We start from the raw sequence: 11,843 nt of genomic DNA, 5'->3' as shown, positions 1-11,843 counted from the left end.
GGCCAGAGAGACGGGAAAAGATAAGCATTCGCGACTTGTTCAAGCGGGTGGAGAGAGAGAGTCAGAACGGCAAATCAGCATGTACATGTACATGCTCATGCTCATGCACATGCGCCCATCAGACCGGGATGAAACTCTCACATGCAAACGAGGCTGCCACTAATGCATTTCGACGCAGGCACAGCATCAATCAGCCGGAACAACGAGTTTCTTTTTGTTTTCCTTGTCCTGAAGGGCGCGTTCTGGAACATTTCCGCACGCGGCAAAGGCACTTCGCTTGCAAGCCTCAAGACTCAAGTTCGCTCGAGGCGGGAACATGCAAGCAGAGGATTGGAGAGATAAGCCAGATGGGGCTCGGGGAAATAAATGCCGACGCCACCAAAGAGTAGCCCGTACATGTACACGGCATTGAGGTCTTGAGCCGAGAGGGACTTGAAGGCATTTCAGCTTCGGCAACTGTACAGTAGGTACTACTAAGGTATGGAGAGATGAAGACTGAGGAGAGAAACATTGAAAGAGAAGACGGAGACGAAGAGATAACGTTCTTATCTCGATCATCATCCCTCAGGCCCCAGTCTGGTGATAACATTGATCAGACGGAACCCAACGGACATCCCCCACCGTCGCAACGACTCGAATCATCCCAACCAGCGTGCTGCAAAGAGCATCCTTGTACCGGTACCTCCATCCACAACGCCCGCTCCCTGTCTCTTGGCCCCCCCGCAGCAAACTACGCTGAAAACAGCTAACAGAGGCGTCAATGTGCCGGGGATCTGCTCTCTAGGGTGCTCTCTAGGGTTTCTCTAGGGTCTTGAAGGCGCTGGACCAGCGATAAACAAGGCGGTGGTTGCCGCATTCGCTGTGGTTCCTGCTCCTTCAGGCCCTCTCTATATCTATACCCTGCTGCCTTTTCTTCAATCTTTCTTCTTCTTCTCCTCTTTTTTCCTTTTCTCATTCCTGTTTCAACTCTTCTTGTCCTTCTCCATCATTTAGAATCCCATCGTCAACTCCGGCGCTGTGACAATCATGGAGAAGAAATACGGCTCCGGGCCCGACGACGCCTACGACGTCAACGTCGAGGCCAGCTCACCAAATGACAACACCGACTTCACCTTTGCCCACGATGGCGAGCAGCTCAAGCGTGGTCTCAAGAGTCGACACTTGCAGTTCCTGGCCCTGGGAGGAGCCATTGGAACCGGTCTCTTCGTGGGATCTGGTGGCATCCTCGCAGATACCGGCCCTGCGCCGCTCTTCATGGCCTACATTTCCATGTCCATGATCGTCTACATCGTCATGAACGTCCTGGCAGAAATGACAGTCTATCTCCCATTCAGAGGTGTCACCATCCCCTACTACGTCAGCCGCTTTGTCGATCCCAGCTTAGGCTTCGCTGCCGGCTGGAACTACTGGTATGCCTACACAATGCTTGTCGCCGCAGAAGCTTCAGCTGCTGCCATAGTCCTGGATTATTGGAAAGCCCATGTCAATGTCGCCGTCTGGATTGCCATCGTCCTTCTTGTCTTGTTGGGACTCAACTTGTTTGCCGCCGCCATATTTGGAGAGGCTGAATTCATCTTTGCATCCATCAAGCTGATTGCCTTGTTTGTTCTCTGCATCATCGGTATTGTCCTGTTCTTTGGTGGCGGGCCGAATCAGCATCATGTCCTCGGTTTCCACTATTGGAACGACCCTGGCGCATTTGTGGAATACAATGCCAAGGGTGCGACAGGCAGATTTCTGGGCTACTGGCACGCCTTTGTCAAAGCAGGTATGTTTGACCAAACTTTCATTAATATCCATCTACCGTATACTACAAAATCATGCGCAGTTAAGCTGACGGTTGATCTTTTCACAGGATTTGCTTTCATTACCAGCCCCGAGTTGATCGCAATCGCCGCCGGAGAGGCCGTTTCCCCCCGTCGAAACCTCAAGAAGGCGGCCCGTCGCTTTACTTTCCGTCTGGCATTATTCTACGGTGTCTCGTCACTCATCATTGGCATCATTGTCCCCTCAAACGACTCTAGACTGCTCGGAGCCTCAAACGCCAGCGCCTCACCCTTTGTTATCGGCATTCAGAATGCTGGTATCCCTGTCCTGAACCACATCATCAACGCCGTCATTCTTACCTCTGCGTGGTCGGCCGGAAACTCTTTCCTCTACTCCGCCAGTCGAGTTCTATACTCCATGGCCATCAACGGCCAGGCTCCCAAGTTGTTTGCCCTTACCAATCGCTTGGGTGTCCCCTGGGTTGCCGTTTTGTTCACCTGGGCCTTCTCTCTTCTCGCCTTCCTCAATGTCAACAACTCCGGTGCCACTGTCTTCAACTGGTTTGTCAACATTTCAACCATTTCTGGCTTCCTTGCTTGGATTGTCATCATGGTCACCTATCTTCGCTTCCGCAAAGCCATCATCTTCAACAATCTCTGGGGAGAATTGCCGTACAAGACACCCCTGCAGCCTTACGGCACCTATGCTGCGCTCTTTGTTATTTCTATACTGACCCTCACCAATGGTTTCCAAGTCTTCATCGGCGACAACTGGAATGTGAGCGACTTCCTCGCTGCCTACATCACACTGCCCATCTTCTTCGTGCTTTATGTTGGCCACAAGATATGGAAGCGAACCCCCTTTTGCATCAGGACTCCCGAGGTTGATGTTATTACCGGCAAGAAGGAGATGGACGAAATGGAGGCCATGGATCAGCCTCCTGTGCCCAAGAACTTCCTGCAGAAGATATGGTTCTGGTTGGCATAGATGAGAGCAAGATGTAGATGGGTTATATGTATATCCCGCCGCAATTTTTTAATGTATATAACAGGCGATTCAAGATGAAGCTTTTCTCATTGTATATTGCCAAAAGTTGCTAGGACCGCTCGAGGTGTTGTCGAACCGTTGCCTTGGGTATCTTGCCAATCATGATTTAGATGAGCGCCATGTTGATGAACACATATCCAAAAGTTAGTTTCGATAGTAAAATGTCACATATCAATACCTATGTTTGATACAGGTGAAAGAAGCTGCAACGGTAACTACTAGGTAGAGTAGGTCGGTAAGCATAAAGCTAAGCTCTCATTGTGAAGAAATGACGCCTAGGGGAGCGAGAGAGTATCAAAGAAAGGTAAATGTGTTTTGAAAAAAAAAATGAAACTATGTCGTCGGGAATGATATGATTGAGTGCAAATAAAGCTTTTGAACAGATGCCTTTGGGATCTGGCAGTTGGTCGGGTTTTATCCAAGTCGGCTACAGCGTACAAGCTGAAAGACTCGGGCTCTTATTATCGTGTAAATTTGTCAGCTTTTGGGACAACGTGCGCTACTACGCATTAGGCCAATGCTCAATCCATCGTACATGAGCCACTGCGTCACCGGCTGACAGAGATCAATTGTTTTAGGCAAATGTTAATTTATATTCCTCCCTATCTTTCATTACAGATAGTCCTAGGGGAGATAACGTTGTGCCGGTTGCCTTGCTATAGTGTTGCTATGTTACCAATTCTTGTTTGGACTACCGGCTACCGGCTACCAGGTAGAGACGAGAATGTTGTGACGTTTCGTCAACCGCAATGGCGCTGAAGAATACATTTGTAATATCCTCGAAGTTGGCACGTTTCTTATGTTGCTGTGCTTAGAGCTTTCGAAAACTCGGCAGACGGTGTGGACGGAACCAATGCTCTCATCTTTGTTAGCTCTTCTATAAGTAGCCTTGATATTCCTGCATCATGAAGCTTCCAACACTCTTTAATCTACAGCCCAACTTCCAATTACTCACACACTTTATCACTCAATCTAATTAAGATTCATTATCAATAGATCAAAATGTCTACTCCCTTTGAATCTCAAGTCCTCGAAGCCAATGCCAAATACGCCAGCACGTATAAGCACAGTGGTCTTGAATGCCCTCCTCTGAAGAAAGCCGTTCTCAGTATGTTTTCCACGACTCGCATAACAACTCGTACATATAAAATAACCATTCGTCTCAGTCACATGCATGGATTGTCGTCTTGATCCAAAATCTGCCTACGGTTTCGAGCTAGGCGAAGTCACCACCATTCGCAACGCCGGTGCCTCTGGCCGAGATGCGGCGCGCTCGGTACTTCTGACGACTCATGTTTTGGGTGCTGAGGAGGTTCTCCTGATTAAGCATACGAGATGCGGGCTGTTGGGTGTTCCATCTGAGGTTGTGCATGATGTTATGAAGAAGAATTTGGGATTGACGGAATCCAAGGATGTGGATAACTTCGAGGTCCTTACTTTTCATGATTTGGAAGCGTCTACCAGAGAGGAGGTGGAGTATCTTCGAAATCATCCTTTTTGGCGCAGCAATATTCGAGTGACGGGTTGGATTCACGATACTGATACAGGAGTTCTCAAGAAAATCGTGGAATAGATGGGAATCGCAGGATTTGATATTAGGTTATGAGATTGACGAAATATCACAAACTTGGAAAATGATATACCATACGAAATACTCTGTTACAGCATTCGTCGTATTAGTCGTATACACTTATTTATTCACGCACTCTTATATATGTTTTTATGAATAATAAATCCTTGAAAACCAGGGCAGAAATTCATTATGCCCCACGAGTCGTCAGTAAATTAACTACACAAAACAAATTGAACAACCATCAGAAATTTGATTGGATGGTTTAAAAAGTAAAATATTAATACTCCAGATAAAAAATCAATTGACTACCTAGGTAAAAGACTCTGAAGATACATAGCCCAACAACTCCGACCGGTTCTTTCTTACTATTGAAATTGCAAAAAGGCCGAAAGCTGTTGAGGCCTATATATCATTCATTTCAACACTTACAAAAATCCAACACCCTGCGCAAATTAGTCTCTAACATTTCCTTCGTGGGCTTCATCCAGTCTTTCTGTGGAACTCCGTCTCTCCAGAGATACGCGGTAGATGGGGAGCTTCCAAGTTCCTTCTATCTCGACCGAGACCCTAGAAGCTCCATCCTTCTTCCTTCAAGTATGCTCTATCCTCGTGAAGTGCTCCCCCATATTAAATGGCGAATCATTATCTGATGAATGACATATCGGAGCATTTGACACAGAGTCCCTATCCATCGTCTGTTTTCCTTTAGATTCGCTTTGTCCATGTGAAACCCATGAGTCCTCTATGTTTTCCTTGTTTTCCTTGTCTTCCTTGTCTTTTGTCTGCTGTTCGAGTATGAGAAGATTCGCTGTTAGTTCAGATAGGTGATCAAACTCTACCAAGTTACTGTCATAGCTCCCTTTGCCCTTGTTACCTTTTCTGACCTTGATGACTTTACCTTTGGCTGATTTACCCGCTTTATGAGAAGCTTGTCCTTCAGCCTGATCCTTGGCCCTTTCATGGAGGAGAAATAGCCTTGATTCTGATGATATATCCAGGCCACAAGGTGAAGTTGCTCTCGCCTTCATCAGTCGAGCAAGTTCCACCTCTTCTTCAGCAATTGCAGCCTCCTCTGCAACTTTTGCAGTATCCTGGTCAATTTGTTCTCCGGCGTCTTTTTCTTCCTGTTCAACTGCTCGTATGGCTTGCTGTTATGTTTTCGGGGAAGCCTGTTCTTTTCTTACCTTTTCATTCAGTGGGCCCACGATGTCGTAGCTCTTTTCGCTCTCCTCATGCTGGCCCGTTCCAATATCTTGCGGGGACTTATCCTCTGAATCGTTATTCTCCAATGCCTCAGTCGTAGGATTCCCCTTTTCGCCTTTGTTCTTGTTTATCAGAGTAGGCTCGAATAGGCTGCCCTCGAGTTCTCCAATAAACTGGTTGGATTCGACAACTGGCATGGCAAACAAGTACCTCGATGAATGCGGAAAGCCTGGATGATCCCCCGCCACCATCTCGAATGTGTCGTGCGTCTTTTTGCGCAGTGGCGCTTCCTGTTCTCGAAATAGTTCAAGCATGCCTTTGAAGAGGATGTGGTTGATTGTCACGGTCTTGTGCGCAGTACCTATTCTACGCGGAATACCCGTCTTGTGTTGCAGTGGTTTCAAGAAACCATCTCTGAGAAAACTCTTCAGTCGGTTCTTCAGAAATTGTCTGAGCCAGACCTCATCAGAGTCTACATCTGGGCAGACATTTCGTAAAATCTCGAAAACACGCGTAACTTGAAGCATCTCGCCCACCCGCTCAACCTCAACTTTTGCAAGTTCCGCCAAAATGGGAAGTGCGTAAGTCTTGGCTGCATTATAAGTACGAATGCTTATTGAAAACTCAACAGCAAGCGCCTTTATAGCCCCCGAGTATTCCGCTTGAAGGGGCTGATAGGTGCCGGTATAAAGGAAATGAATGATGGTATGGCCTACATCACTCGGAACATCGGGAAAATTGAGCTCATCCGCCTCATACATAGCCGCTAGCTTAGGGCTCTGAGAAAGTAGATGAGGTGGTATGTGGAGTACGCAGCCATCCGCGAATTCTAACGGGATAGTAATAAGGAGATAAGGGCTTTCGATGTCAGTGTGGGTGCCACAAAGAGGAGTGAGGTGGGGAACTTACGAATACACAGGCTTCAGGTCTTCATCCATTCTTCCATTTGGACGAAAAGAGACAAATTGAAGGGTTCGGTAGTATCCAAATATGTGTTGATGAAACCAGTGAAGGAAAGTCAATCGAGTAAGGTGAAATAATTCTCTCACGGTTGAGCCAAGGGCGGCCAATTCAAGAGAGCATAAGATACTGCAAATACTGAAACATTTTGACTGACTTTAGATCTCTTGTAAGAGTATGTGTATGCCACGGGATTGTGACTGCCTTTTATAACCTAGCAGCGCGATCTTATCATGTTGGTTCAGCCATTGCAACGTTGTGGGCTTGAAATCTGCGCTGTGCCTGAACCTTGTTGTTCGGGCCTTTTCGCGCATTTTGAGTTCGACCCGAACTCTTATTCATCAGTGGGTATGTTATGTGGCGTGAATCTCTAAGATTTGGTTTCTTTGTCTATAGCGGCCAGATTGACCTACGTATTGATTCCGGAGATTAAATCGAAGGCTGGGGCATGGCCTCACTCTAAACCAGCCGTTAGAGCTTTACTGACCCTCTTACCGTATTAAAAATATAAACCTCGTATTATATGATACGAGTCGCAGAACCATCTAGAATTGATGGGAACATCTCGCATTATGAAACATATGTAGCTATGTTACAGCGGAGAACGATATACGAGTAGACAGATTGATTAGTCCAAAGCCGTGACGGATGAGAAGATATGAGAGCAATAACGAAGAGACACAGATGCGGTGGTCTTTCTCGCAAAGACATATGTCACCCCGTGAATAATATCTCGAGTGCCGTGATTCTCACTGCTCTAATTCTCTCGCAGCCACCGCATCTTTAGTGAAACATACTGTTCAGCCGACCTCCCACATCTCGACAAATCATCGTAATAGGCGGTCTCACATGACGACGAAAATATCAACGTTGAGAGATGTAACGCTTTCTTCTTTGATGCTGCCGACAGTATCCCTGAGCTTCATATCGGCGGTTCCAGAACTTTAGTGTCCGATGACCTCAGATGATTATTGTATGTGCTCATGAACTTTTGCCCAAAGGGAGAATTCACGATGCATTGCGGAGGTTAGTCATCGATCCGCAATTCAATATGTCGTTCGCTGCAGCCTAAACCCCGAAGGTGCTCCTGAATGTCGCTCTTCTCCGCATCGTTAAATCCATCAAGCTCCGTATTTACGATACAGGAAGAGCAGCCACCGCCATATACCCTAATCCGGACATTGGCTACCAGCTCATTGAGCATCAATCCTGGATTCATCGCCTCTCGTTCCAACGGGTGATGGTCATTAATAAGCCGGCGGAGCCCTCTATGAATTGCCTGATGAGGCTAGTGTTCACCATGTCATACCCAATGCGGTATCTCACCAGAATGAAGCTATACGGAAGAGGCTTTACATTGATATAGGACATCAAGATGAACGATGTGATGAAATGTTGAAGGGGCAATTCGATAGATATAAAGGTAGCTCTGAATCTCTTCAGTCGTAGAATCATCCTCATCATTAACAACAATACCAACTACTCTACACCCCAAAATTCACAGCGCGAGCAAAAATGGCCTCTCCCAAGCCCAGAGCTATCCTCGGTCTCATGACCTACGGTCCTGACAACTTTCCAGACAACCGTGTTACAACACTTGAAGAATTCAAAACTCATCTTGATGCTCTCCAAAAGCATGGATACAATGAAGTTGACACGGCCCGTATCTACTCTGGCGGTGAACAAGAAGCTTTCACAGCAAAAGCAGGATACAAAGAACGTGGCCTCAAGCTCGCTACAAAGAGCTACCCACGAGACTCCTGGCAGCACACGGCCGCCAACCTCCGCAAGGACTTGGAAACATCTTTGGCTGAGCTTGGTACTACATCTGTAGATATTTTCTACCTGCACTCGGCCGACCGCTCCGTCCCCTTCGCCGAAACCCTGGAAGCGGCAAACACTTTGTACAAGGAGGGTAAATTCAAGCAACTCGGAATTAGCAACTTTTCTGCATTTGAAGTCGCAGAGGTTGTCATGCTGTGCCAACATCGAGGCTGGGTGAAACCCACGATTTACCAGGGGGTGTATAACGCCATCAGTAAGGAACTTCTTCCCAATAGCATCTTTAGCACACATCTATATATGTGTGTGTGTGTGTGTGCAATCCCGGAGATATATTAACACTATAATTCCACAGCTCGAAATCTTGAGACGGAAGTTATTCCTGCTTGTCGCCACTTTGGATTGGAAGTCGTCATTTTTACCCCCCTCGGTGGAGGTCTCTTAACCGGGCGCTACAAGACCCTCGATGACGAGGAGGAGCAGGGCCGTTTCAGCAACAGCACGTTCCTTGGGCCTATTTTTAGACAGATGTATTTCAACGAGAGTTTGTTCAAAGCGCTCGACATCCTCCGACTTGCCGCTGAAAGCCACAAGCTGACGATGCCCGAGGTCGCTCTCCGTTGGCTCGTGCATCACTCTGCCTTAAAGTTTGCCAAGGATGGAGGAAACGACGGCGTTATCTTTGGAGTCAGCAAGATTGCCCAGTTGGACCAGAATATCTTGGATCTGAACAAGGGTCCTTTGCCAGAGGAGGTTGTGAAGGCTCTTGATGCTGCTTGGATCATTGCAAAGGGCACCAGCCCCAACCCCTGGCACACACCGCTTGTGTACACATATGAGGGACATTCATAAATGTGCGCTGGTTGGTGGGCTATCTTGGAACTTTTATTCCTCAATAATACTACCTAGTAAGTTTTCATAGCTTATGCTAAGGAAAAATAAATTTCAGCCGAGTTTATTTATAACTTTATATGAGCGCCTATCGTTTAGTAGTTGAGTCATACCTCATTAAAGAAGATAAGCGAGTGATGCAAGTACTAGGTATATATATATATATATGTACCAATCTCCCCTCATTGTCTCTCCCCTTCTGTTTCATTACGAGTTCCCACATATAGGTCATAGACATGTACCATTGTCCCAGGTTAGTGATGGGAGTTTTGATCGCAGGGGAGACCTTGTGTATAAACACCATGGGTCGCCAGTGAAGACCCCAGTCTACAGAGAGCAACAACCACATGTTATCTGTATATTGAATTCCGAGGCAGCAATGGTAGGGGTTTAATCCCCGAGGAACATCATCTAAAAGTCGTTATAAACCGGGGCCAGTGATGAAACCAATTCACGGATAGCAATAATCGTGAACATTTGCTCCTGGAATCTGAGGCCGCTTATAGGACACGAATAATGTCGTTGTGGGGGGGAGCCGAATGGGTAGATTGTGCCTATTTGTGTAGGCCAGTGATGAAACCAGTTCATGAAAATGTTGTCAGACTGTAATCTGAATCTGAATTCTGAGGCCATCAATAGGAATATTAGACTTATAAGCGTCTTATCATGCATTAGTATTGATTGGAAGGTATGGTGTTCTGCGCCGTCTTCCAGCCCTTACTCCATCCAATATGAATCCGTCTTATTTGGTGTCAAGCTTGTCCAGTGTCAATCCCACGAGGGTATGGTGGCGTGAGAGGATGAGGATATAACTTATTCCGTATGGATGGACGGGTAAGCTTTGCGGTTTGCGGCTCCAGGACCTATTACAGGTGTCGAAAGAATGAAGATAATTATTCTTCATGGTTGTGATTCCATATATCTATATCGCCGAAGGAACCAACATGGCCGCGGTCGTTCCGGTGTCTCATTTTCGCTACGCAAATGGTGGCGACGAGTCGAAGATGCGCCAATTCTTTGATCAGTGCCCGGGACTTGATTCACGTCCGGATCCCAGTGTAGGTGATAAAGAGCGCAAAACCAGAACCTCAATAATACCAATCTCGTTGACTGTCGCCTCAGATAGATTGGAAGAGAGGCAACTATTTGCACCAGTCAGCTCGACCCAGAAGATGGACTCTGATAGCGTTGCGCTTGAGCTCTCAAGGTCATGACCATTGTGACAATCATTCCCAGTTCGTCAGAGCCTTCCTTCCATTCTTCAACTGGACAGTCGTGTAAGGCTTGTGCCGGAGCTTGCAAGTCATTCCACGTCAGTTGCTTGTATGGCGGTAAGCCATTTGTGAATTTCGTCCAATCTGCCGTGTTCTGGGTGGCCCACGAGACCTTCGAAGCCGGCAGCAGCATGCTATCGATGTTCCAATCTTGTGGGCTATTGCAGGGCAGCCCGAACTCCATTGATACAATGACGTTTAGAGTAAAGTAGATGGTGGCGATGCGGAGGAAAGATTCAACAAACACCCACTGTTTCCAGTCACCGCTGGGATGATGAGAAAGGTCTAGTGAGTTTTCAGAATGAAGGCGTCTAAAGATGGCCTTGGGAATAGAGTTAGCTATCTGCTTCTGTAGATTCGCTACAGAGGAAGGGCACAGCGCATCTCACCCCGAGAGTATAAAGGAGCGCAATGTCTCCATTTGGAAAGGCCGCGCTGTTTTCCCCCAGCTTAATCCTCAAGAGAACGTAGATGGCAACAGTTTGCGCTGCAGATAGTAGCTCCCATGAGGTAAAAGTGTTGATCTTAACAGCAGGTTAGTTGTAACCGGATCTTCAAAGTACGTACACAACCCCACAACATGAAAGATGTGAAGCTAATTCTCTTGCCTTTGTGTATATCCATTCTTGATGTTGGTGAATCATTTCCCATAACTCCTCTTTATTCACAGACAAAGAGAGAGAGTTGCTTTTATACGAGCCGTACGCCCGCAATAAGTTCTGGCACGTCTTTAGAGCACTCAGCTTCATACTAGCGTCTCCAGAGTCGCTTTCAATCTCGTGCTCAGTAAAGGGATGGACAAATCCTACTAGGCATATGTCGTGTGTCGCTTTCGAAGCTTGACCGTACAGGTATCGCAATACGAAGTTACTCATTTGCATCATTGATGGGTCGGAGAATCTCTTCTGTTCAAAGAGGCTGAACTTGGGTAGCTTCAGCGCATCACCAGTTAAGGATAAGCCTCGCAATTCTTTTTCTGTCATGAAAACTAACCATGGCATGATATGGCGGACTCGGTTGCCAATCAAGTAAGGCACCTGGATCTAGCTGTCCAATTCGGAGAGTCATCGAAGTTGCCCCAGCCTCATGCCTCATGGCCTTCTTCTTCTGGCTTCGCTGCTTGTGGAAGTTTTTCATCACCGCTCGCCGAATGTACGTGCGCCTTGCGCCTCGGCCCTCCGCAGGATCATCGGTCAAGTTGACAAACGTGCGATCGAGCTCAGACGGTTGAGGCGCCATTTTGTTTGTTTTCGATGAGTTGATCAGCAATCGGGAAGACTCCAATGATGACAATGAATAGAGCAAAAGGGGATGAGCCGGTGTTAACGAGGTGGGGACTTGAAGAA

The 11,843-nt window shown here is 47.0% G+C and overlaps 5 protein-coding genes across 5 annotated transcripts; 3 read left to right on the top strand and 2 right to left on the bottom strand.

Annotated features, from left to right (window-relative positions):
• Window positions 1-1,026: 1,026 nt before the first annotated feature.
• Triagg1_5042 (uncharacterized protein) lies at window positions 1,027-2,754 on the top strand (the record flags this gene model as incomplete). Its single annotated transcript, XM_062899513.1, has 1 exon — window positions 1,027-2,754. The coding sequence occupies one exon, from the start codon at window positions 1,027-1,029 to the stop codon at window positions 2,752-2,754; it is 1,728 nt and encodes a 575-aa protein (XP_062755867.1).
• A 1,062-nt stretch (window positions 2,755-3,816) lies between these two features.
• Window positions 3,817-4,387, top strand: Triagg1_5041 (uncharacterized protein; the record flags this gene model as incomplete). The annotated part of the gene is made up of 2 exons (XM_062899512.1): window positions 3,817-3,922; window positions 3,981-4,387. 2 exons carry the CDS (start codon window positions 3,817-3,819, stop codon window positions 4,385-4,387), a joined length of 513 nt encoding a protein of 170 aa, XP_062755866.1.
• A 590-nt stretch (window positions 4,388-4,977) lies between these two features.
• Triagg1_5040 (uncharacterized protein) lies at window positions 4,978-6,528 on the bottom strand (the record flags this gene model as incomplete). Its single annotated transcript, XM_062899511.1, has 3 exons — window positions 4,978-5,511; window positions 5,572-6,448; window positions 6,500-6,528. 3 exons carry the CDS (start codon window positions 6,526-6,528, stop codon window positions 4,978-4,980), a joined length of 1,440 nt encoding a protein of 479 aa, XP_062755865.1.
• A 1,537-nt stretch (window positions 6,529-8,065) lies between these two features.
• On the top strand, window positions 8,066-9,184 carry Triagg1_5039 (uncharacterized protein; the record flags this gene model as incomplete). Its single annotated transcript, XM_062899510.1, has 2 exons — window positions 8,066-8,636; window positions 8,688-9,184. The coding sequence occupies 2 exons, from the start codon at window positions 8,066-8,068 to the stop codon at window positions 9,182-9,184; spliced, it is 1,068 nt and encodes a 355-aa protein (XP_062755864.1).
• A 1,194-nt stretch (window positions 9,185-10,378) lies between these two features.
• On the bottom strand, window positions 10,379-11,736 carry Triagg1_5038 (uncharacterized protein; the record flags this gene model as incomplete). The annotated part of the gene is made up of 3 exons (XM_062899508.1): window positions 10,379-10,819; window positions 10,887-11,021; window positions 11,491-11,736. The coding sequence occupies 3 exons, from the start codon at window positions 11,734-11,736 to the stop codon at window positions 10,379-10,381; spliced, it is 822 nt and encodes a 273-aa protein (XP_062755863.1).
• Window positions 11,737-11,843: the final 107 nt, after the last annotated feature.

This window comes from Trichoderma aggressivum (genome assembly GCF_033847375.1).
Source record: "Trichoderma aggressivum f. europaeum strain CBS 100526 chromosome Unknown scaffold_017, whole genome shotgun sequence".
NCBI classification, from domain to species: domain Eukaryota; kingdom Fungi; phylum Ascomycota; class Sordariomycetes; order Hypocreales; family Hypocreaceae; genus Trichoderma; species Trichoderma aggressivum.
The sequence above is the reverse complement of the archived record's forward strand: the minus strand, read 5'-3'. Positions and strand labels throughout refer to the sequence as shown.